We start from the raw sequence: 26,771 nt of genomic DNA on the forward strand, positions 1-26,771 counted from the left end.
CTAAACATACCCAGTTCCTTCAGGCTTTGCTCATATGGCTTGTGTTCCATCCCTTTGATCATCTTTGTCACTCGCCTCTGGATCCTTCCCAGTTTCTCTACATCCTTTCTATACACTGGTGACCAAAACTGTACATACTGCTCCAGCTGAGGTTCTACCAGCACCAAGTAGAGTGTTACTATCATCTCCCATGAGTCGCATACTACGCCTTTATTAATGCAACCTGAAATTGCATTTGCTTGTTTTTGCAATAGCATTGCATTGCTGACTCATGTTGAGGTTGTGACCCACCCCAACTCATAGACTCATAGACTTTAAGGTCAGAAGGGACCATTATGATCGTCTAGTCTGACCTCCTGCACAATGCAGGCCACAGAATCTCACCCACCCACTCCTGTAACACACCCCTGACCTATGTCTGAGCTATTGAAGTCCTCAAATCGTGGTTTAAAGACTTCAAGGTGCAGAGAATCCTCCAGCTAGTGACCCGTGCCCCATGCTACAGAGGAAGGCGAAAAACCCCCAGGGCCTCTGCCAATCTGCCCTGGGGGAAAATTCCTTCCCGACCCCAAATATGGCGATCAGCTAAACCCTGAGCATGTGGGCAAGACTCACCAGCCAGATACCCAGGAAAGAATTCTCTGTAGTAACTCAGATCCCACCCCACCTAACATCCCATCACAGGCCATTGGGCATATCTGCCGTGAATAGTCAAAGATCAACTAATTGCCAAAATTAGGCTATCCCATCATATCATCGCCTCCATAAACTTATCGAGCTTAGTCTTGAAGCCAGATATGTCTTTTGCCCCCACTGCTCCCCTTAGAAGGCTGTTCCAGAACTTCACTCCTCTGATGGTTAGAAACTCCCAGATCCTTCACAGCTGTGCTGGTGCCAAGACAGTTATCCCCCATTCTGTAGTTATGCCTTTGGTTTTTCTTTCCTAACTGTAGCACCTTACATTTGTCTTTGCTGAATCTTATTTTGTTATCTATAGCCCAGTTCTCCAATTTATCTAGATCCTTTTGAATTTTAGCTCAATTCTCCAAATTGTTGGCAACCCCCGCAGTTTTGTGTCATCTGCAAATTTGATCAGTATGCTCTATATTCCTACATCCAGGTCACAGAATTAATGTGTTAAGGAACACTGGGCCCAGAACAGATCCCTGTGGAACCTTACTTGAGACCTCCCTCCAATCTGACACCATTCCATTAAAAAGTTACTCTCTGTTTATGATTGTTTAACCAATTATGTATTCTCTTATTGTTAGTTCCACCAAACTGGCATTTGTCCCGCTTACTTATCAGATTGTCACGTGAGACAAAAACTTGCTAAAGTCCAGGTATATTGTATGCATCATATTCCCCCTTTGCCCAAAAAAGTTACCCTGTCAAAGAAGGAAATCAAACTGGTTTGGCATTTGTTTGTAGTAAATCCATACTGGGCTCTAATGATCATCCCTTCATCCTGCAGGTATTCACAAATGGAATGTTTTATACTTTGCTTTAGTGGCTACCCAGGTACGGAGGTCAGGCTGACAGGTCTATAGTTCCCCATATTTCTTTTTCCCCCATTTTTAAATGATGGGCACTATGTTAGCCCTTCTCCAGTCTTCTGGGACCTCTCCTGTCATCTCTGAGTTTGTAAATATTATTACCAGTGGGCTGAGATTTCTTCAGCTAATTCCTTTAGCAGACAGAGGTGAACAACATTGGGCCTCGCTGACTTGAATTCATTCAAATTAGTCAGAAGAACACAGGAATATGATATTAAAAGTTGGATTTTTTCCCTACAGGAAGCAAACAGATCAGACTGGTGAATGGGACAGATCAATGCTCTGGGAGAGTGGAGATTCATTACAATGGCACCTGGGGGACAGTCTGTGATGATTCCTGGGACACATCAGATGCCAATGTCGTTTGCAAAGAATTGGGATGTGGACACGCTATCAATGCAACTGGCTCATCTTATTATGGAGAAGGATCAGGGCAGATCTGGCTGGATGATGTGAATTGCTCTGGAAGTGAATCCTATCTGCAGGACTGTTCCTCCAGAGGATGGGGTCAGCATAACTGTGGGCACAGCGAAGATGCTGGCGTTCTCTGCTCAGGTCTGTTCTTTGAAAGTTTTACTGAATCTAATTAATAGGGGGATTATATAAAAGGGGGGTGTTAACTAACAGAAAATCCATAAAATGAGTATGACAGTGAAGAGTCTCCTTCCTGGTCACACAATTCTTTTGTTATATATTCCTGTGAAATGGTAACCAGACTTTCCAGCTCTGCCAAACCCGTGTTCAAAAATCATGAATCAGGCCCGCAAAATCAGAAAATGTCTAAAAATAATGTGATTTAAAATCAGAGAATTACAAGGTTAGAAGGGACCACAAGGGTCATCTAGTGGAATCCAGCCTCCTTTTCAAAATGTCCAGCAAAGGGGCTTCCACAGACAGCCTCCGTAGACAGCCATCATATTCCATTGTCCTACTGTTTTTACAGTTAAGAAGTTTTTTTCTGAGATTTAATCTAAATGTGCTATGCTATAGTTTGTACGCTCTGCCTCTTGTCCTGCCCTCTGTGGCAAGAGAAAACAATTTTTCTCCATCTTTTTGTGGCAGCCTTTCAAGTATTTGAAGTCCACTGTCACGTCCCCCCTTACTCTCCTCTTTTCCAAACTAAACATATCGAGTTCCTTCAGCCTTTGCTCATACAGCTTGCATTCCATCCCTTTGATCATCTTTGTCCCTCACCTCTGGATCCTTCAAAAGCTGTGCTGAACAGGGAATTAATATAATGTTGGGTACAAAACTAAGAGAGAAGCGGTAGAATGAGAAGATAGCTGTATGTGACACAAGAGAAACACTCTGCTTGTCACATGATGGCTTCTGGAATTTTTTCATTGGAATGATAACTAACCGTTCAACTCCTGAGGGCAGAGTTCAAATCCATTTTTCGGTCAGAAGTGAGTAGTCCGGTGTTTTTCACGTTAGTCTCCATTGAGTATACCACAAATTTCACCACACAATTCTGCATAAATGGCAATCTCTGCTCAAGAAAGGTGAATAGCTGGAGCAGCAGAGAGTTGTATCAGGCAGAGTTCTTTTGAAAATTTGGCCCCCTATTACTGAGCCTAAATGAGCTCTGTTGAAAAATCTGGTCCAGTGTGTTGATTTAACGTTTTGCAAATGTACGAAACAATAAGAATGGTAAGCACAGTCCTCTGTTCTCTCATAATGTCCCTTATGAGCCTTTAATGTGTGCCAGAATCAGTTCCCTCTAGCTGCTCTTTCACACGCCGCTGGAACAGGCATATCCTTCCCTGAATACTAGGTTCATCTCCCACTGATGTCAGTGTGGTGCAGACTGAGGGTAGTTTATTGGCCATGCTTTTTCAGGGAAATGTATTGAAATTAAAACTTTTGTAAATGATGTCAGGTTTAGGGTGCAAGTGATAAACAGAGAACACATTTTTTTAAAAGATTTATCTCTGTATTTAATTATACAAAAACTATCTGGGGGACAGATTCCTTTTAAATTGTTCCCAGCCATCATTGTGCTCCTGTACCTACCTGAACCTGTCCACGCACACTCTTCTGAGTGGGTTTCCTCTTTAGACAGGCCCATTACAGCAATTTAGAGGGGAATTTTCACAGGCCCTCCTTTGGATACTCTATTGAAGATTCAGGCACCCACTTTTGGGAACTCATGCCTGATCTACACATACAAACACATTAGGATGCTACAATGGCATAGTTATAGTATCCATAGTGTAGACCAGCCCTAAGACAGGAAGTGTTGTTTTCACAGCAGAATTGGAGAGGTGTTTGGTCTTTGCAAACCTACTCTTAGCATTGGCATCCAGTTTGTCTAGACTTGACAAGTTGCCCAACCACTGAATTTTCAAAACCTCACTACTCAGTGGTGCTGTATTCTCCTGGCTCTGATGTTCTCCCTCTTTCTAAAGGCCACCGTTTGTGTACAAACTGCCCTTATCTGTTTTGCAAAGTTTTCAAAAGCTTGGGCAGGATCTTGTTAGAAGGATAAATGTGCTGTCTCTTTTTCCTCTGGCTCTTTCCCCAGAAATGTCTCTTAATGTACAACCCAGACATGGTGAGGTTGTTTACCACAGTTCTCCTTGGTGCTGTCCTCCCATTGCACAATCCGCCAGTGGCCCCCACCCAGGAAGCCACCTCCTCCCTCTCTACTCTTAAACCACTGGTCAATGTATGATATTCAGTTCTTTGCTTTTAAGTGCTTGAGTTTTACACGCGATGTGGTGCAGTAAGTTTTGTCACTCAGCAAATCTTGCTAGTGGTTATTGGGATGCACATAAACCTAATGGGTCAATACTTGCCCTGGGCCCAGTTAGACGAATAAAGAGGGGATAACATCTTATCCATACTGAAGGGTGCTCAGCCTTGCTATACTAATGCATCTAGATATAGAGCGAGTAAATTGATTAGAATATTTTATACATACTTGTAATATAATATACACATTCAATATATTTAAGATACTATTTTCAGGTTAGAGTCTGCATTCACTAAGAAGTGAAAATGGTTCTGGGTTCGTGAAAGACAACCTCTCATGACCCAGACTGTGAAGAATCTGAACATAGTAGCACCCTTGGATCATCAATAGAAGAATACTGAGTTCAGATAAAATACAGCATGAGTCAGCAAACTCTTTGTGATCAGCTTCTTGCTCTGAGAAAAGGTCAGCCGTGGCACACTGATATAATACTGTTCATAGATACTAAGGTCAGAAGGGACCATTATGATCATCTAGTCCGACCTCCTGCACAACGCAGGCCACAGAATCTTACCCACACACTCCTGCAATAAACCTCTCACCTATGTCTGAGCTATTGAAGTCCTCAACTCGTGGTCTAAAGACTTCAAGGTGCAGAGAATCCTCCAGCAAGTGACCCGTGCCCCATGCTACAGAGGAAGGCAAAAAACCCCCAGGGCCTCTTCCAATCTGCCCTGGAGGAAAATTCCTTCCCGACCCCAAATATGGCGATCAGCTAAACCCTGAGCATGTGGGCAAGACTCACCAGCCAGATACCCAGGAAAGAATTTTCTGTAGTAACTCAGATCCCACCGCATCTAACATCCCATCACAGAGAGGCTTCTAAAGTTGCAGGAAATATAAGAGCATCTAGGAAAACGTTGCCAAATTTCCTCTGTATAATTTTCCATTGATCAAACTGTGTAGAATTTTCCTGCTTTTTTTATTCATGTAATTTTTTCAGCTTGAATTTCTGCTTTTTTCTTATTAAAATCTTTTTTCAAGTCTTACCAAAATGTGATGCTTCTGTCCTGAAATGAATTGTGCAGCTTCCCAGGGACAAGAGATTAAACAAAATCACAGAGCAAGTGTCACCTCTGTGAGGAGAGGTGAGGGGGCACCAACCACTTACAGCAGCACCCTCCACCCCAGCACCCCAACCCTAATCACAGCTTAGTGCAGAGGGGAAGTCCTAGGATGCAAGGAGGGTGGAGTCCCAGGGTCCAAAGAGGATGGAGTTTGGCTGTTCTCAGTGGTGGCAGATGACAGAACAAGGAGCAATGGTCTCCAGTTGCAGTGGGGGAGGTCTAGGTTGGATATTAGGAAACACTATTTCACTAGGAGGGTGGCGAAGCACTGGAAGGGGTTACCTAGGGAGGGGTGGAATCTCCTTCCTTTGAGATTTTTAAGGCCCAGCTTGACAAAGCCCTGGCTGGGATGATTTAGTTGGGGATTGGTCCTGCCATGAGCAGGGGGTTGGACTAGATAACCTGAAGTCTCTTCCAACCCTGATATTCTATGATTCTAAGACTGGATAAAAAGAAAAGGAGGACTTGTGGCACCTTAGAGACTAACCAATTTATTTGAGCATAAGCTTTCATGAACTACAGCTCACTTCATTGGATGCATTCAGTGGAAAATACAGTGGGGAGATTTATATACACACAAAACATGAAAAAATGGGTGTTTATCATACACACTGTAAGGAGAGTGATCACTTAAGATGAGCTATTACCAGCAGGAGAGCGGGGTGGGGGGAGAAAACCTTTTGTAGTGATAATCAAGGTGGGCCATTTCCAGCAGTTAACAGGAACGTCCGAGAAGCAGTGAGGGGTGGGGGAAATAAACATGGGGAAATAGCTCGTCTTAAGTGATCACTCTCCTTATAGCGTGTATGATAACACCCATTTTTTCATGTTCTGTGTGTATATAAATCTCCCCCCTCTATTTTCCACTGCATGCATCCAAGGAAGTGAGCTGTCGCTCACGAAAGCTTATGCTGAAATAAATTGGTTAGTCTCTAAGGTGCCACAAGTACTCCTTTTCTTTTTGAGAATACAGACTAACACGGCTGCTATTCTGAAACCTAAGACTGGATAGCACGCCTGCCCCCCGCTCACTTGGAAGCAATGGCTTCTGTCTGGGCTGGACCAGCTTCCTGCTCTTGGCATTGCGACCCAACATACAGGGTCACAGTTCCACATAACCCTGCACACCATGTTACATCACCCAGACTAGGAAGCTGGCTCAGCCCCACAGAACAGGAGCCACCTCTTCTAAGTGAGTATGAGACAGGCATGCTACCAGCCCCATGTGAAAATTCATGTTGTACACCTTCCTTTCTCAATTGCATAATGTGTATGAAAAGGCACCCCAACACACACACATACCCATAACGGCCATTGGGGGTGCAGCTACCTCCCTTGCCCCTCCTAGTAGCCCTGCTACCGCACAAACCCCTTAGAAGAGACCTGACCTCTGCCTGAGAGAGTGGAGGTTGGCAATTTCTTATGAACCAAGGAGGTTGCTGCAAGAGAGGGGTACAGATGGGTGACAAAGACAGGCTGTGGAGGTGGGGGATCTGATCGTTAGACGTATTGACATTTGAGTGACTGGCAATAGTACCTCTTGGCACCGAAGATGATGTAGAGGGATCTACTGTATCTCAGTCAATGAGTGACCTGATAACGCTAATGTCGCTTGCCTTCTAATATAGCATTGATTTTGCAACATAAACAATGTTTTTAACATAGGATTTTTTAATGTCATTTTATTTCTAAGGTAAACTATTTCAGCTTCTACAGGAAGTGGTGTGGGTGAGAGCACATGGTGCTCTTATAGCTGTGTCAGTACTGAGCCCAATGCCGTCTTTCAGAGGAAATGCATAACGGAGGTCCTGACTAGAGTTGGGTAAATAACTGATTTTTCAGTGCCCTGGCCATTCTGGAAAAAGAAATCATTTCATGTAGGCCCGAAATGTCTGAGCTTTTTTATTAACCTATTTTTGAAAGTTATGAAAATGGAGTAAAATTTGAAACAAAAGTTAGTTTCAAATGGAAAAATCAGAACATAGAAAATAGAGAAACATATAGAAAATTTTTTTTTTAATTTTTATTTTTTACCAAAACAATTCAGCAAATTGAGCACAAATTTACAAAATGTTTCTTTCAACTCTAATTTGTATTTTTTGGTGAAAAATGTTCTGGCTGAAAAATTTCACCTAACTCTAATTGTAACCATTTGGAATGATTAAAGATACCCTGGTACTTACAAGGAACCTGGGAGGCAGTGACCATGAGATGGTCAAGTTCAGGATCCTGACACAGGGAAAAAAGGAGAGCAGCAGAATACGGACCCTGGACTTCAGAAAAGCAGACTTTGACTCCCTCAGGGAATTGATGGGCAGGATCCCCTGGGAGAATAACATGAGGGGGAAAGGAGTCCAGGAGAGCTGGCTGTATTTTAAAGAATCTTTATTGAGGTTACAGGGACAAACCATCCCGATGTGTAGAAAGAACAGTAAATATGGCAGGCGACCAGCTTGGCTTAAGAGTGAATTCCTTGCTGATCTTGAACACAAAAAAGAAGCTTACAAGAAGTGGAAGATTGGACAAATGACCAGGGAAGAGTATAAAAATATTGCTTGGGCATGCAGGAGTGAAATCAGGAAGGCCAAATCACACCTGGAGTTGCAGCTAGCAAGAGATGTTAAGAGTAACAAGAAGGGTTTCTTCAGGTATGTTAGCAACAAGAAGAAAGTCAAGGAAAGTGTGGGCCCCTTACTGAATGAGGGAGGCAACCCAGTGAGAGAGAATGTGGAAAAAGCTAATGTACTCAATGCTTTTTTTGCCTCTGTCTTCACGAACAAGGTCAGCTCCCAGACTACTGCACTGGGCAGCACAACATGGGGAGGAGGTGACCAGCCCTCTGTGGAGAAAGAAGTGGTTCGGGACTATTTAGAAAAGCTGGACGAGCACAAGTCCATGGGGCCGGCTGTGTTGCATCCGAGAGTGGTAAAGGAGTTGGCGGCTGTGATTGCAGAGCCATTGGCCATTATCTTTGAAAACTCATGGGGATCGGGGGAAGTCCCGGACGACTGGAAAAAGGCTAATGTAGTGCCCATCTTTAAAAAAGGGAAGAAGGAGGATCCTGGGAACTACAGGCCAGTCAGCCTCACCTCAGTCCCTGGAAATATCATGGAGCAGGTCCTCAAGGAATCAATTCTGAAGCACTTAGAGGAGAGGAAAGTGATCAGGAACAATCAGCATGGATTCACCAAGGGCAAGTCATGCCTGACTAATCTAATTGCCTTCTATGACAAGATAACTGGCTCTGTGGATGAAGGGAAAGCAGTGGATGTATTGTTTCTTGACTTTAGCAGAGCTTTTGACACTGTCTCCCACAGTATTCTTGCCAGCAAGTTAAAGAAGTATGGGCTGGATGAATGCACTATAAGGTGGGTAGAAGGCTGGCTAGATTGTTGGGCTCAACGGGTAGTGATCAATGGCTCCATGTCTAGTTGGCAGCCGGTGTCAAGTGGAGTGCCCCAGGGGTCGGTCCTGGGGCCGGTTTTGTTCAATATCTTCATAAATGATCTGGAGGATGGTGTGGATTGCACCCTCAGGAAGTTTGCAGATGACACTAAACTGGGAGGAGAGGTAGAGATGCTGGAGGGTAGGGATAGGATACAGAGGGACCTAGACAAATTAGAGGATTGGTCCAAAAGAAATCTGATGAGGTTCAACAAGGACAAGTGCAGAGTCCTACACTTAGGACGGAAGAACCCCATGTACCGCTACAGACTAGGGACCGAATGGCTAGGCAGCAGTTCTGCAGAAAAGGACCTAGGAGTTACAGTGGACGAGAAGCTGGATATGAGTCAGCAGTGTGCCCTTGTTGCCAAGAAGGCCAATGGCATTTTGGGATGTATACGCAGGGGCATTGCCAGCAGATCGAGGGACGTGATCGTTCCCCTTTATTCGACATTGGTGAGGCCTCATCTGGAGTACTGTGTCCAGTTTTGGGCCCCACACTACAAGAAGGATGTGGAAAAATTGGAAAGAGTCCAGCGGAGGGCAACGAAAATGATTAGGGGACTGGAACACATGACTTATGAGGAAAGGCTGAGGGACCTGGGATTGTTTAGTCTGCGGAAGAGAAGAATGAGGGGGGATTTGATAGCTGCTTTCAACTACTTGAAAGGGGGTTCCAAAGAGGATGGATCTAGACTGTTCGCAGTGGTAGCTGATGACAGAACAAGGAGTAATGGTCTCAAGTTGCAGTGGGGGAGGTTTAAGTAGGATATTAGGAAAAACTTTTTCACTAGGAGGGTGGTGAAACACTGGAATGCGTTACCTAGGGAGGTGGTGGAATCTCCTTCCTTAGAAGTTTTTAAGGTCAGGCTTGACAAAGCCCTGTCTGGGATGATTTAGTTGGGGATTGGTCCTGCTTTGAGCAGGGGTTTGGACTAGATGACCTCCTGAGGTCCCTTCCAACCCTGATATTCTATGATTCTATGATTCAGTGCACTGTGGGTATTTATCCAACATGGCGTAGAGGCGTGTGAGGTGGCTTTGGACCTCATGCATCTGCCGGTACCGGCCTCCCCACACAGGGAGGACGAGCCGCCAGTGACTGCCCGACCCCTGATTCCATCAAGGGGAAAACCAGCCATGATGGCACAGCAAACCCCGGCACTGCCGGTGCAGAGAGGAGGACCTCCTTGTTCCCTGGCCTCACGGCACCTCGGAGACCTCGGAGTCGGAGGTGGAATCCTACCAGTCCAGTAGATCGAGGAGCAGGAGGTCCGCATCCCAACGAAACCACCAACCTTACCCGGCTCCGTGGCAACAACAGTGGCAACTGCCCTCCCAGTGACCTTTCTGGACTCCCTGGGCTTACCACCAGAGCCAGGGACAGGTGCAGGGCCCGCGTTCCAGGTCCGCGTCGGTCTGCTCGACGTCGGCAGCACCGGCGCAGGTGCCTCTGCCAGCGGCACTGCCGTCTGAAAGGGGAGTACCACCTGCTCAACAAGATCCGGCATTGCTTCCTCAGACGCCGGCACCCTCGAGCACGCCTCGGCGATCCGTGTCAACCCAGGTACCAGTCGCGGTGCCGAATCCTCCGTCAGCACCGGCCACGCAACCCCAGTACCTTGTGCCGCGGGACCCTACGGGGTGGAGGGTAGCGAGGAAGGTCGCCTACCGGTGCTTTCCTCCTCTTCCTCGCCAGACGAAGCGGTTGCAGGGACCGGCCCTGGAGGACAACCGGATACTCCAGCAGCTGCTTAGAAGGGCTGCCCAGAGCCTGGCCATCCAGGCGGAGGAGGTGGAAGTAGATGTGGACCCAGTAGTGGAAATCTTAGCTCCCTCAGGCCCGTCCAGGGTCGCTCTGCCATTGATCAAAACAGTCGTGGACACCTCCCGGACACTCTGGCAGACCCCAGCCTCTCTGGCCCCTATGGCCAGGAGGACAGAAAGGCGATACTTTATACTGTCCAAGGGACATGAGCACCTGTATGCCCACCCTCTCCTGGTCTCTCTGGTCGTCAATTCGGCTAACCAAAGGGAGAGGCAGGGGTTCCAGGGTTCTACCCCAAAGAACAGAGAGGCCAAGAAGCTGGACCTCTTCAGCAGAAAGGTCTACTCAACAGGGGGTTTGCAACTACGAATAGCCAACCAACAGGCTGTTGTGAGCTGCTATGGCCACAACGCATGCTCAGCGCTATCCAAGTTGGCAGAACTCCTTCCTCAGGACTCGCGGACGGAGTTCTCTGCCCTAGTGGAGGAAGGGAACTTGATCTCTCGAGCCTCTTTCCAGGCTGCTCTGGATGTGGCTGATGCGGCCTCCCGCTCGCTGGCCACTGGCGTGATGATGTGGAGAGGGTCCTGGCTACAGGTTTCCAGCCTCCCCTACGAGGTCCAACAAACCATCCCGGACCTCCCCTTTGAAGGTCCCACCCTGTTCCCGGAGAAAACGGACAAACGGCTCCGTAGTTTAAAGGTCTCCAGGGCTACCCTGCGCTCACTGGGCCTGCATACGCCGGCCACACAGTGCAGGCACTTTAGGCCGCAAATTGCCCTACGACCTTACCAGCCTCAAAACCGTCCCGAGGCTCCACACAGGCAGAGTAGAAGTGAAGGAGAAGACAACAGCCGCCTGCTGGACAGTCCTCCGGCCAACCAAAACCTCCGTCGTGGCCTAGACCCCAGTTTTGATGGTGCAGTCGAGGACGACCTACCAGTCAGGACACTGGATCCTCACAGCCTTACCTTCTTGTCCCATCTATCCCCCTTCTACCGTGCCTGGTCCCGAATTACCTCAAACCGTTGGGTGCTCTGCACAGTAGAATGGGGATATTCCATCCAATTCTATTCCCTTCTGCCCCACCAGCCCCCCTCCCTGTCCCTCTTCAGGGACCCCTCTCACGAGCAGCTTCTAACTCAGGAAGTGCAGTCCCTCCTCTCGGTTGGGGCAATGGAGGAAGTTCCTCAGGAGCTCAGGGGCAAGGGGTTCTACTCTTGGTATTTCCTAATACCGAAGGCAAAAGGAGGCCTCAGACCCATTCTGGACCCGGCGTCTGAACAAGTTTGTAAAGAAACTCAAGTTCCGCATGGTCTCTCTGGTCTCCATTATTCCCTCCATGGATCCAGGAGCCTGGTACGCCGCCCTCGACTTGAAGGACGCATACTTCCATATTGCAATAATACTTCAACATAGACTCTACCTCCGTTTTGTGGTGGGCAGCACCCATTTCCAGTTTGCAGTCCTGCCGTTTGGGCTGTCGATGGCCCTGAGGGTCTTCACGAAGTGCATGGCCTTCGTGGCCGCCTTCCTGCACAAACACCATATCCAGGTGTTTCCCTACCTCGACGACTGGCTCATCAAGGGCTGCTCCAGAGTTCAGGTAGAGGTGCAGGTGGCCTTCATCAGGCAGACCTTCCTAGAGCTTGGCCTCCTGCTGAACGAGGCCAAGTCTACCCTGTCGCCCATTCAGAGGATAGCGTTCATAGGGGCAGTCCGGGACTCGACTCAAGCCAGGGCGTATCTCCCGGAGTCCAGGTTCCGGTCATTGTCCAACATCCTCCTAGGTCTCAGGCGCTTTCCGACCACTACAGCGAGGAGCTGCCTGAGGTTGCTGGGACATATGGCCGCATGCACCTACGTGGTGCGTCATGCCAGACTCAGGCTCCACCCTCTCCAGTCCCGGCTGGCGTTAGTGTACCGGCCATCCTGGGATGCTCTGGACGCTGTGGTGATGCTGCCCCGTGCGGTGCTGGACTCCCTCAGGTGGTGGCTCAACCCAAGAGAGGTTTGTGCGGGAGTGCCCTTCACCAGCCCCCAGCCCTCCTTTTCACTGGCGACAGATGAGTTGGATCTGGGTTGGGGGGCACATCTGGGGGGTCTCAGGACCCCGGGCCTTTGGTCACTGGAGGACCTCACCTTACATATCAATGTCAGGGAGCTGAGGGCGGTGTGCCTTGCCTGTGTCAAAGTCAGATTCAGGACTCACATAATTTGTCAGACCACTCTGTTTATTAGCAAAGTGCTTTGCCAATGCACCCAGATATGTGAGCCCCTCTCTGAGGCTCATGCTAACTTATTTATACAATTAAGCCAAAGCCAATTTAACATAAGAGACAAAAGGAAGCAGAAATTGACAAATATACATACATATCTTATTTGCATACTAATGTTTACCAATCTCCTAGCTCAGTAGGAGCTCTAAGTTAATTAGTTTGAGGACCCATTGTCTCACACTCCTTAATGTTTCTCTTCCTGACAACTATATTTCAACAAACCCTTCAAGTAGCATTTCTTTAATGAATTATAATTTCAATATAATTCATTCTACTTTCACAATCCCTCCTTTTGGTCAAGCTACGCAACGACCAACAATGACTGGGTTCCACATATCAATCGTTCTTTATCTCTTTGTTCATCAGTGATATTTAAAGTCATCAAATTAGCACTCTGGTTTGGGGCAGCTATCTGTGTAGCATGCCTGACACAATTTTGGATACAACAGGAAAGTAACTGAAAACATACAAAAATTATTAGGATTCCAAACAGGAGAATTAGGGCTCCCTGAAACAACCAGTTTCCTATGCCAGAGAAATTGAAAAGGTTACTTAGCCACTTCCATAAAGAACTTGGCTCTTTGGGGAAGATATGTGATTTGTTCTAAGTGGCTAGCACGATCTATTACCTCATTGGTGTTGTCTGGTATATACACACAGCAGTCTTTTCCAATGAGAGCACAAGTCCCTGCTTTTGCCGCCAGCACTATGTCCAATGCCTGACGGTTTTGGAGGGCCATCTGTCGGATTGCCCCTGTTTCTTTGGCCAGGGCTCTTAAACTTTCTCCGGTTTCATTTGCCATTATTTCAACTACTGCTTGTAACCTTAGGAGCCTTTTTGCATGGTGTATTACTCCCCCTAATGGTATGAAGGAACCGCCTATGGCCTCTTCCCAGGTTAAGGGGCTTATGTTATTTACATACCATTGGGCATCTGTTAAGTCCCTTCTTTTTCGCCTGAAATTGCGGAGGCGTTCTCGAGGGAAGGTTCCTAGCACTCGGAATTGTGGGAAGAGTCGGGCAGGATAACAGATTCCTGACCAATTAGCTGGTAGTGCAGTATAAACTCTGGTCCCACACACCCAATGATGGCCTATTAAGGTCGGGAAGGGTCGGTTGCACCCATTTGTCATATAGGTGTTTGTAAAGGAGGAGGAGTTTCCCCACAAAGGGTACAGGGTAATTCTCCTTACAAGGAGTGGTGTTATTTGCATGACTGTAGGGGGAACATGAGATTGATTTCTCTGTTTGAATTCATATCTCCATATCCGGCCCGCCACTTTTTAGTTTTGTTTGAATAATCCCATACACCATTGGCCACAATATGCTGAAGGCAACGGCTTTTCCCCAGATCCAGCCCTGTCCCATTACACACCCAACACCAATGACCTTTTCCCTCCACCACACTTATCCATTGAGATGCATTTGTTCCTACCGCTTCCCAAGTGTCATTGCTGTTCCATATTCTGTTAAACGGACGAGGCCCTCCAGTGAGGTCTGGGGACTTGAGTGGGATAGCCAGGACAGGAACACCAGTTTGAGAGTGGGCTGGGATGTGGCTGCAGACCCAGCAATTAGAAATATTAAGGGTCTGAGCTATCCACACCTGCTGCTGAATAAAAGAATTGTCATCGTGGTCTCCCCAGACCATAAGATACTAGCAGCCGAGGAACAGCGTCTGCTTCTGGCAACCCTTACGAGAGCGTAGATTGTAAGGTATTGCAGACTGTTCCTCTACGTCTTCTTCTGGAGTCAAAATTGACTCTGCATTGTCCTGAGGTGATGACTGGTTCTCTGGGGATGGTGCCTTCTTACACTGTGAAGCATGTATCCACGCTGCGATGCCAGATAGTTTAAGAGCCGTCTGTGTAGTAAGCAGTACCTGATGAGGACCCTTCCACCGGGGCTCCAAGGCGTGCTTTCGATGATGGCGCCGTACGTAGACCCAATCACCTGGCTCGAGGTTGTGGCAAGCGTCGGAGGTGGGTTCCGTGGGCCAGGCGGCTCGAACCTGTGAATGGAAGTGACTTACAGCTTGCATTAGTCCCTTGCAATACTGAAGGAGCGCACTGTGAGTCAAGTTCAAAACTGGAACGGGAGTAATGGTCGTCATAGCTCGCATAGGGCATCCCATAACAATTTCAAAGGGACTTAATTTATGCCTTTGGGATGGAGTGGATCTCATGTCCATAAGAGCTAATGGTAAGGCTACGGGCCAGCTTAATCCTATAAAGTCACAAATTTTAGCAAGCTTATTCTTAAGTACACCAGTTCGTCTGTCAACTGCACCTGCACTCTGTGGGTAGTAGGGACAGTGCAGCAGGTGTTTGATATGTAATATACGGTCCAGGTGTTGAACAAGTTCTCCAGTAAAATGTGTATCCCAATCACTGGACAGAGTAGTAGGAATTCCCTTGGCAGGCATAATATGATTTAACAAACATTTGGCAACAGACAGTGAGTCAGCCTTGCGACAAGGAAAGGCTTCAATCCAACCAGAGAATAAACATACCATAACCAATATAAATTCATATTGTTGACACTTAGGCATTTGTGCAAGAACGGTGCTTGAGGCAGGCCCCGGAACCCCTGGGCCACTTTTACAGGTTTACCAATATTATGGCTTTGGTAAATGGTACAGGCTGCACAGTGGTGGGCTGCAAAAGAGCTAAAATGGGGGGGCCCACCATCCTGTCTTTGTTACAGCAGAGACCATCCCCTCCTTTCCGACATGCGAAACACCGTGTAGCAGGACGGCCAGAGATGGGTAGAGTGAAAAGGGGGCTACAAAGGCACCAGTAGGCGAGTGCCAAAGAGAATCGGGATGTGGAGAGCAACCTTGGTCAACCCAGGATTCTTTCTCGGTTTCTGGGGCAGAGCCTTGGAGCAGGGTGAGGTCAGTGAGGGACCAGGAGGGTAAGAGGAGAGCAGAGAACAAGGGAATCAGACATTTCGACTAGGCGTGCTGCAGCAGCCACAGCACGCAGGCAGGGGGGTAAGCCTTGGGTAACAGAGTCTAAAGTGGCAGAGAAATAAGCCACTGGGCGGTTCTTTTCTCCGTGCATCTGAGTGAGAACTCCAAGTGCACACCCAGATTGTTCATGGCAGAAAAGGGTAAAAGGCTTAAAATAGTCAGGCAGCCCTAAGTCGGGGCAGAAGCCAAACCCTGTTTGAGGGAAACAAAGGCAGAATTGGCCTCAGGGGGCCACGGCATGGGGTCAGGCACAGAGAATCGAGTGAGTTCCTGGAGAGGTTTTGCAAGGGAGGCATATTGGGGAATCCATTGTCTGCAAAATCCAGCCATGCCTAAAAACTTGCGGACCTGGCGTGCGGAGCGGGGTCGGGGAAAGCTAAGGATAGCTGGGACGCAGGTGAGAGAAAGTACACAGGAACCCTGGGAGAGGAGAAATCCAAGGTATGTGACAGAAGCTTGACAGAGTTGTAGTTTAGAGCGAGAAGCTTTGTGACCCTTATTTGCTAGGGCAGTAAGGAGCACTAAAGAGTCAGTTTCAGAGGCAGACAATGAAGGGGAACAGAGGAGTAGATCATCTACATATTGGACTAGCGTGGACCTGGAAAACAAGGTCAGCAAGGTCTCGGGCTAATGCCTGGGAAAAATATGACGGGCTTTCAGTATACCCCTGGGGCAGTGTGGTCCATGTGTATTGTTGCCCCTTGTAAGAAAAGGCAAACAGGAACTGGGAGTCAGGGTGAACCAGGACAGAAAAGAAAGCAGAGCACAAATCAACAACAGTAAAATGAATTGCATCTGGTGGGATAGAAGCCAGAATCTTTGAGAGGGGCAAGTTTTGATTCTGTCCACCTATGATTTGCCTCTTCCCACCACTGCATGAAACAATCAACCTCTCCTTTCGCGAATTTAGTTTTAGGTTGGCTGAGTTTGTCTTTTAAGACGTCTACTCGGTCTTTGTCCCAAGATCCCAACAGTGGCCACTGAATTTTGGGATTCTCCTGAGTTAGCCTTTTGCATTCACATACACATCTCCCCCCCGCCCCCCAAGGTCAGCCTTTTGAAGCCATCCCCCACCCATGTCATGAGGTTTTCTGTTCATTAAAACACAACAATGCTAGCAACAAGACAAACACCACAGACAAACAACACAAAACATAGATCCATGGTATTCTGAGTTTTTCTTCCGCTGGCGCCAGCTTGCTTGTAGAGTCTAAAAACAAAAGAAACAATTTCTACCGCCCTGGTGGGGACAGATTATTACTTCATAATAATACCACTTTCTTTTACAAATTTCCTTGCTAATTGCAGGAAAAACAGAAGAATTACCTCCAGGCTGTACTGATTTTGTTCTATAGTCAGGCTGTTCTATAGTCAGGCTAGTGAATTACCCCACTCACTGATCATTTATGAAATTAATGAGGTGGTGTACCTCAGTTTCCCCTCTTGTGCAACAGACCAGGTTTGCAATAGTTTCTCTGCTGTACCAAGCTATAGGTTTATTCTCAGGTAATAGCTGAGACACAGCTTCAGATTTTAGCATTATACACACACACAAAATTCTCTTTTGCCTAACATCCCTTGCGCTGTGATTACTTTTTTACACAACTGTACCCCGATTACACTTCCATCTTGTACAACTAGACACAACCAGGAGCAGCCAAGTTAAGTTCCAATAGAAACCCCTTACATCCTTTAGTGATTTTGATTACATTACCCAATAGTCAAACAATTTTGATCAGATTCTCTCTCTGCCTGCTGCCTGCAGCAGTCCCTTATAGACCATTTCTGTGGGAAAAGGGCCCATTTTCCCTCAGAATAGCTGTAAAGGCTTCTGGGGACAGAAGCGTAGTGGTGGTAGTAGCCACTCTACCTGACCCCCTTAGCCTAGACCATTTTTCCAGAAATTTACAGGAGTCCGGACTCTTCCTAAAATACATAAAATGAGCCAGCGTTCCTTTAGGGAACTGTCCCGACTTAGACGTCTGGTTACCCATACAGGAGGACTTCACACACAAATCACACAAGAAGGAAAGTCGGGTTCATCAGGGCGATGCCCGGTGCAACACACAAAAGGAGCCCACAGGCTACTGCCTCAATCGCCCTTGCTTTCACACCAAGGGCTTTACCCAAGGCGTGGTGCGGCTGCGATTGTGCAGATTTCACTCATTCAGACCATGGGGACAGGAACCCTTTGGTCAGCTGATCCCCGGACGGAGACGGCGCCCAGACTCAAACACACCACAGGGAGGACGGATAGACACAGAGACAAGACAGTCCTCAGTCCAGACAAAACACAGAAATAATTAACTGACCAGATTCCTGATGTCAGATCCTGGGATCCCTACCAGAACAGAGTGGGAACCAACAGGTTCGATGGCATAGACTTCACTATGGTCATGCACTCTTCCGTTCTGGTGGAGGACCGCTCGGGCCAAATGCCCAGGTGCCGGCTTGCCACGGCCGTCATAAGAACAGTCAGGAGTCACACGGCCCCAGTGAAGATGATTGCCATCTCGGTGGAACCTCCAAATTGTCAAAGTCAGATTCAGGACTCACATAATTTGTCAGACCACTCTGTTTATTAGCAAAGCGCTTTGCTAATGCACCCAGATGTGAGCCCCTCTCTGAGGCTCAAGATAACTTATTTATACAGCTAAGCCAAAGCCAATTTAACATAAGAGACAAAAGAAAGCAGAAACTGACAAATATACATACATATCTTATTTGCATACTAACGTTTACCAATCTCCTAGCTCAGTAGGAGCTCTAAGTTAATTAGTTTGAGGATAATAGCCATTGGCCATTATCTTTGAAAACTCGTGGCGAACGGGGGAAGTCCCGGATGACTAGAAAAGGGCTAATGTAGTGCCAATCTTTAAAAAAGGGAAGAAGGAGGATCCTGGGAACTACAGGCCAGTCAGCCTCACCTCAGTCCCTGGAAAAATCATGGAGCAGGTCCTCAAAGAATCAATCCTGAAGCACTTGCATGAGAGGAAAGTGATCAGGAACAGCCAGCATGGATTCACCAAGGGAAGGTCATGCCTGACTAATCTAATCGCCTTTTATGATGAGATTACTGGTTCTGTGGATGAAGGGAAAGCAGTGGATGTATTGTTTCTTGACTTTAGCAAAGCTTTTGACACGGTCTCCCACAGTATTCTTGTCAGCAAGTTAAGGAAGTATGGGCTGGAAGAATGCACTATAAGGTGGGTAGAAAGCTGGCTAGATTGTCGGGCTCAACGGGTAGTTATCAATGGCTCCATGTCTAGTTGGCAGCTGGTATCAAGTGGAGTGCCCCAAGGGTCGGTCCTGGGGCCGGTTTTGTTCAATATCTTCATAAATGATCTGGAGGATGGTGTGGATTGCACTCTCAGCAAATTTGCGGATGATACTAAACTGGGAGGAGTGGTAGATATGCTGGAGGGGAGGGATAGGATACAGAAGGACCTAGACAAATTGGAGGATTGGGCCAAAAGAAATCTGATGAGGTTCAATAAGGATAAGTGCAGGGTCCTGCACTTAGGACGGAAGAACCCAATGCACAGCTACAGACTAGGGACCGAATGGCTAGGCAGCAGTTCTGCGGAAAAGGACCTAGGGGTGACAGTGGACGAGAAGCTGGAGATGAGTCAGCAGTGTGCCCTTGTTGCCAAGAAGGCCAATGGCATTTTGGGATGTATAAGTAGGGGCATAGCGAGCAGATCGAGGGACGTGATCGTTCCCCTCTATTCGACATTGGTGAGGCCTCATCTGGAGTACTGTGTCCAGTTTTGGGCCCCACACTTCAAGAAGGATGTGGATAAATTGGAGAGAGTCCAGCGAAGGGCAACAAAAATGATTAGGGGTCTGGAACACATGACTTATGAGGAGAGGCTGAGGGAGCTGGGATTGTTTAGCCTGCAGAAGAGAAGAATGAGGGGGGATTTGATAGCTGCTTTCAACTACCTGAAAGGGGGTTCCAAAGAGGATGGCTCTAGACTGTTCTCAATGGTAGCAGATGACAGAACGAGGAGTAATGGTCTCAAGTTGCAGTGGGGGAGGTTTAGATTGGATATTAGGAAAAACTTTTTCACTAAGAGGGTGGTGAAACACTGGAATGCGTTACCTAGGGAGGTGGTAGAATCTCCTTCCTTAGAGGTTTTTAAGGTCAGGCTTGACAAAGTCCTGGCTGGGATGATTTAACTGGGAATTGGTCCTGCTTCGAGCAGGGGGTTGGACTAGATGACCTTCTGGGGTCCCTTCCAACCCTTATATTCTATGATTCTATGATTCTATGATTCTATGACCCATTGTCTCACACTCCTTAATGTTTCTCTTCCTGACAGCTATATTTCAACAAACCCTTCAAGTAGCATTTCTTTAATGAATTATAATTTCAATATAATTCATTCTACTTTCACACCTGCCAGGCTTTCAAATCCCATTTGGCGGGCAGGTGTGTCGTGGTTCTCACAGACAATACCTCGGCGATGTTCTATATCAACAAACAGGAGGGTGCATTCTCCTCTCCCCTGTGCTGGGAAGCCCTCGCACTGTGGGACTTCTGTGTGAAACACGCAATTCACCTGATGGCGTCTTACCTCCCAGGAGTGCACAATGGTCTGGCAGACACTCTCAGTCGGTCATTCCATGGCCATGAGTGTTCTCTCCGGCGAGATGTAGCGGTCTCAATGTTCCATCTCTGGGGCTCTCCCCAGATAGACCTGTTCGCCACGCAGGACAAGAAGAAGTGTTGAAGGGTCTGCTCCCTCTTGGGGCGCAGTCTGGGGTCAATCGCGGATGCTTTCCTCCTCTCTTGGGGGGGCTGCCTGCTTTACGCCTTCCCAGCAATTCCAATGGTCCACAGGGTGCTCCTCAAGATTCGTAGAGACCGTGCACGGGTCATCCTGATAGCGCCAGAGTGGCCGAGCCAGCACAAGTTCACGTCACTTCTGCAGATGTCCATAGTGGCGCCCCCTGCGTTTCCCCTGCTCCCGGACTTGATCACGCAGGATCACGGACGCCTCCGGCACCCAAACTTGGAGTCGCTCCACCTCAGAACCTGGATGCTCCATGGCTAAACCCCGCTGAAATGGCCTGTTCCCACCAAGTTAGGCAAGTCTTCCTCGGTAGCAGGAAGCCTTCCACCAGGGCCACGTACATGGCCAAATGGAAACGTTTTTCCACCTGGGCAGAGCAGCAAGGACAGGCACCATTGCTCACCCCTGTTCCATTTATATTGGACGACCTACTTCACCTGGAGCAGCAGGGCCTCTCACTTTCCTCGGTTCGGGCCCATCTGGACGCCATCTCTGCCTTCCACCCAGGAGCTGACAGCTTCTCTGTCTTCACGAACCCCCTGGTCAGTCGCTTCCTTAGGGGCCTGGATAGACTTGTCAGCCTGTCCCTGCCTGGGATCTTAATTTGGTCCTCTCTGCCTTCAGGGGCCTCCCATTTGAGCCCTTGGCTAAGTGCTCTTTGCTGTACCTGTCATATAAGGTTGCGTTCCTCGTGGCCATTACCTCGGCCAGAAATGTTTCGGAACTCAGGGCCCTCACGTCAGAGCCTCCCTACACTGTTTTTCGCAAGGACAAGGTCCAACTCAGACCACATCTGGTGTTCCTTCCTAAGGTGGTCTCCCAATTCCACATGGGCCAGGACATTTTTCTCCCTGTGTTTTATCCCAAGCCACACTCTTCCAGCAGGGAGCGTGGGCTACACTCTCTGGATGTTTGAAGGGCCCTGGCCTTCTATATCGAAAGAACCAAACCGTTCAGAAAGTCGGTTCAACTTTTTGTGGCTGTGGCTGACAGGATGATGGGTCTCCCTGTCTCGTTGCAATGTATCTCTTCGTGGATCACATCCTGCATCCGTGAATGCTACGATCGGGGAAAGGTACCTGCCCCTTTGATTACAGCCCACTCCACTAGGGCCCAGGCTTCTTCGGCAGCGTTCCTGGCTCAGGTTCCCACTCAGGAAATCTGCAGGGCAGCCACATGGTCCTCAATGCATAGGTTCACGCCACACTACGCCATTACCCACCAGGCCAGAGGTGATGTGGCCTTCCCTCGTGCGGTGCTTCAATCGGTAGTGGACTCCGACCCCACTGCCTGATGCATCCGACGAAGTGGATATTCACCCACGAAAGCTCATGCTCCAATACGTCTGTTAGTCTATAAGGTGCCACAGGACTCTTTGCCGCTTTTACAGATCCAGACTAACATGGCTACCCCTCTGAAGCTTGAAACAGAAAAGTCATTTAGCACTTCTACCTTTTCTACATTTTCTGTTGTTGTCTTTCCATCCTCACTGAGTAATGGGCCTACCCTGTTCTTGCTTTTAATGTATTTGTAGAAGGATTTTTTGTTACCCTTTTTATTTCTAGCTAATTTAATCTCATTTTGTGCCTCGACCTTTCTAATTTTGTCCCTACATGCTTGTGTTATTTGTTTACAGTTATCCTTTGTAATTTGACCTAGTTTCCACTTTTGTAGGAATCCTGAGTTTCAGATCACTGAAGATCTGGTTAAGCCAAGGTGGTCTCTTGCCATCTCTTTTCTATGCACTGGGGTAGTTTACACTTGTGTCCTTGATAAAGTCTCCTTGAATAATTTCCAACTCTCTCAAACTGTTTTTCTCCTTAGACTTGCTTCCCATGATGGGATCTTATCTACCAATTCCCTGAGTTTCCTAAAGTCTGTCGTCTCAAAATCCATTATCTTTATAGTGCTGTTTTCCTCCTACAATTCCTGAGAATCATGAACTCTACCATTTCATGATCACTTTCATCCAAGCTGCCTTCCACTTTCAACTTCTCAACCAGTTGCTCCCTGTTTGTCAAAATCAAATCTAGAACAGCCTCTCCCCTAGTAGCTTTCTCCACATTCTGAAAGAAAAATTGTCTCCAACACATTCCAAGAACTTGTTGGATAATCTGTGCCCTGTTGTCTTTGTTATTTTCCCAGCAGAGGTCTTCTTCAGTAGTGTAGAGTGGCTGTAGACACATGTTCTCTAACCTTGCTCAGAGAAAGTCTAGATGATACAGTGGTTAAAAACACCAGAACCCCATCTCCTCAATTGCTCCACCTTTGCTCTCTCTGGTGGAATTGCATGGCTTGCGGGCATGGGTCCCAATTTTGCTCGTGTAGACAAGGCGATAGTCAGGAATGTATATGGTGGGTTTGGGCTGAATTATTATCCCCCTAGGGCTGTGCTGTGTATGGCTGAGTGTGACCCTGAAGGTGTTTGACCTGCTTTTAATGTTACACTTCTTTTGACTTACCTGAAAGTTGGTTTTGGTGCTTGTGAAATGTGGGTCTGATCCAAAGCCTGTTGAAGCCAGTAGGAGTCTTTCCACTGACTTCAGATCATCACCACTCTGTCACCTCAATGACCACAAGTTCAAATCCCTGCTTTCCCTGCCATTAGCTTTAGGAACAGACCAAGACTAAAACTATGGGAAATATTTACATAAATGATGGACCGTCTCGGAGGCCATCTAATGCCTGGTATGAAACGAGAGAGAGAGAGAGAAACAGTTTGTGTATGAGACACCAGACTCTGTGTGTGTGTGTGAGAGAGAGAGAGACAATGTGCATGTGTGCTGGCTGCTGGGGAAGTCTGAGAGACTATCAGACTGTCTCTTTAAGACACTCACACCAGAAGGCTCAGACCCCAGAAGCTGAGCTCTCCTGCTCCTGATCCCTGTCCCCCCTTCCCCCGGCCTGCACTGCAGAGATGGGTCACATGGATGGAGGGAGGGGGAAACCCTGACATCAGCGCCACCCACTTCATCCCCGCTCTGCACAGCCAGGAGGAGGGTCCCGGGAGCAGCTGGCCAGGGGCTCCAAGGCAAAGGGCAGGAGCAACGCGGCTGCAGAGCAGCGGGTGGAGGGGCACGTGAACACATGCTGCCATGCACGGCTCTGCTAATTAAGTGCGCGGCATTTGATTCACTCCTGGGTGGCTGCACGACCACGGAGCTCAGAGGGCACACAGGGTGAGGGTGAAGTCTATGGTGTGCTTGAAGGACCCCTCTGGGCATAGACCAAAGGCGGCAGAGTTCAGGTTGTTTGGTAGGGGTATCTGTGGAACTCCTTGCCAGAGGATGTTGTGAAGGCCAAGACTATAACAGAGTTGAAAAAAAAACTTGATAAATTCATGGAGGATAGGTCCATCAATGGCTATTAGCCAGGATGGGCAGGGATGGTGTCCCTAACCTCTGTTTGCCAGAAGCTGGGAATGAGAGACAGGGGATGGATCACTTGATGATTCCTTGTTCTGTTCATTCCCTCTGAGGCACCTGGCACTGGCCACTGTCAGAAGACAGGATACTGGGCTAGATGGACCTTTGGTCTGACCCAGTTTGGCTGTTCTTATGTATCCTTAGCCCAGCATTTCCTACTTTGAATGTTGAATGTTGCGTATTCCGGGCTCCCGTTCTGATGAGGCATGAAGAGCACAGAGCGGTGCTGACCCCCTGCAGTGGTAAGGTTTTTTTCAAGTGAATAATGGAAATCCTGGGCAGCTGCCCTGTAGACTGGTCTGTGCACCAACCAGCTGACTGCTAGGGAAGAGTGAGGTGATGACTGTTCCCTTTGGATAGGAGTCCCCTTATCTACTAACTATGCTGAAACTCTGCCCTGTGAAAGATGCTAATATCCTCTCTCTTCTCCTCCTCCTCTGCACAGAAAATGACCAAGGATCTAGTGGCTCTGACCTATCTGCCCAGGGTAAGTGATGGAGGCTGTAGCCTAGGGGTTCACTGCTCTCACTGAGGCCTCTGGAGAGAGAGACCTAGTCCAAGTCATTGGACCCTGAGTCTCCCTGGCCCATCCCCTCTAGCAAACCAGCCCCAAGGAGCAGAACAGGGGAGTTCTAGATCTCTTATTTCCCTTTTATTCACACTGGGGGTGCAGGAACAGGTTTGCAGCCAAATCCCCCTTGTTTTCTCTGCCATGACTTTAGGTGTGAAAGACTCTAGTGAGAGGGATTTCTCTGTGGCTGCTGGTGCAGCGTGGGCTGAGTTCAGCTTTTGCAAGGATAACTCCAGCTGCTTCAGAGAACAGTCTCCAGTGAACTGCAGGGAGGAAGCAGCAGGGACAGAGCCCAGCACTTGGGGCTTCAGGAACCCAGGTCTCTGACCCTGGAGCTACAAGCTTTGTCAGCGGGGCTAGAGATTTTGTCCACTGAACCCTGCAGCCACTAGAGCGACCGCCCCGACCGCAGCCTGCACTGTCATTGCAAAACATGATGGCAGGTTCCCTTTGACAGAGGTTGCCTGTGTTTAACTTCTGCAGCTTAACTGAGCCTGGTGGAGTCCGTGCCACGGCCTGAGCGGACCCCCAAGAGAAAGACGGATGAGCTCTGCTCTGTCTCCCTACAAGAACCAGTCAACCCCTCCCTAGCTTTTCTCTGGCACTTGGAGCGTCCCGTGTGGGATTTCCGGCCTCGTCTCTCTGTTCATTGAACCACGTTTTGCTTTTCAGATGTCATAGTTTTCTGTAATAATGTTTTATTTGCACAAAATAATTTCCAACATTTTAATGGATTAAAAACTCTGTTAGTCAGAGTTCAGCGTTTGCCCCATTCAGTGTGGGCACGCCGTCCTCTGGCTGGGTGGTGCTGTCTGCACACCCTGGACGGGGCCTGTGGTGGGGACGGCTTTTTTTCCTGCCGAATTTCATGATTATAACACAGTAAATGGCCGGGTCTACTCGCAGCTGGTCGCGCTGTTGCCATCATCAGCTGAGGACGTCTGTTGGACAGGAATAAGTGTCTGCGTTTAGTTTGTAAGTGCCTCTAATGTCCTTTTCACCATTCATAGAGCCATAGAAATGCTGGGCTAGAAGGGCCCTCAAGAGATCATCAAGTCCAGCCCCTGATCTCAGGCAGCACCAAGTAAACCTAGACCATCCCTGACAGGTTTTTATCCAACCTGTTGTTAAAAACCTCCAACGATGGGGATTTCACATCCTCTCTAGGCAACCTGTGTGACGAAGTGGGGGATTTTCATAATGTTAAAAGAAAAGGAGTACTTGTGGCACCTTAGAGACTAACCAATTTATTTGAGCATAAGCTTTCGTGAGCTACAGCTCACTTCATCAGATGTGGAAAGTACAGTGATCACTCTCCTTACAATGTATATTTTTTCATGGTCTGTGTGTATATATAAAATCGCCTCACTGTACTTTCCACTTTATGCATCCGATGAAGTGAGCTGTAGCTCACGAAAGCTTATGCTGAAATAAATTGGTTAGTCTCTAAGGTGCCACAAGTCCTCCTTTTCTTTTTGCGAATACAGACTAACACGGCTGCTACTCTGAAACCTTTCTTAATGTTGCGTATGTATACTGTGTGCCTCAGTTTCCCCTATGTGCTGCATTTCTAATCAAGGTGTGTGGGGTGTTTATTGTTGCAGAGGACCAGGTGTCACTATAGGCACCAATTTCCAGATTTCCCGGGGGGTGCTCGACCCCCTGCTCTGTCCTAGGCTGCATCCCCACTCTACCCATTGCCCAGTGCCCCACCCCCACCCCCACCCCCACCCCACCTCTTCCCGCCCCTGCTCTGCTCCCTCCCATGAGGGTGCTCCATATTCAACTGGTGCCTCCCCATAGTGGGGGGATACAAGCAAAAGGGCAGGTCACGTGTATGTCTCCCTGCGCCCAGCCCTGGGGCCACCACACTCTCCCTGCCCCATGTTACCTGCGGGGGGGGGGGGGGGGGGGCAGGGAGCTTTGTCCTCCCGCTGCACCTGCCCTCCTGGCACGTTCTGCTGCTCCCCAGGAGCCCCTTTTTACGTCAGCCCCTCCTGGTCGTTGCTCTGCAGCCCTGCCCAGCAGCTGCCTGAGTGAGCCTGGCTGAGGGGGAGGTGGCTTCCGCTCCCCGCCAGGCTCAGCTGCCAGGGACCCCAGCACCCGAGCCCGGGCAGGCAGCCGGAGTCACCT

The 26,771-nt window shown here is 48.2% G+C and overlaps 1 protein-coding gene across 1 annotated transcript in view; it reads left to right on the forward strand.

Annotated features, from left to right (window-relative positions):
• LOC125629608 (scavenger receptor cysteine-rich domain-containing protein DMBT1-like) overlaps window positions 1-25,393 on the forward strand; it is a 59,769-nt gene extending 34,376 nt beyond the window's left edge. The window contains exons 8-10 of the mRNA XM_075127378.1: window positions 1,797-2,111; window positions 24,513-24,554; window positions 25,122-25,393. Of these exons, the coding sequence (XP_074983479.1) occupies window positions 1,797-2,111; window positions 24,513-24,554; window positions 25,122-25,126 (362 nt within the window). The 3' untranslated portion in view covers window positions 25,127-25,393. The remainder of the gene's footprint in view (window positions 1-1,796; window positions 2,112-24,512; window positions 24,555-25,121) is intronic.
• The last annotated feature ends 1,378 nt before the right edge of the window (window positions 25,394-26,771 follow it).

This window comes from Caretta caretta, chromosome 4 (assembly GCF_965140235.1).
Source record: "Caretta caretta isolate rCarCar2 chromosome 4, rCarCar1.hap1, whole genome shotgun sequence".
Taxonomy (NCBI): Eukaryota; Metazoa; Chordata; order Testudines; family Cheloniidae; genus Caretta; species Caretta caretta.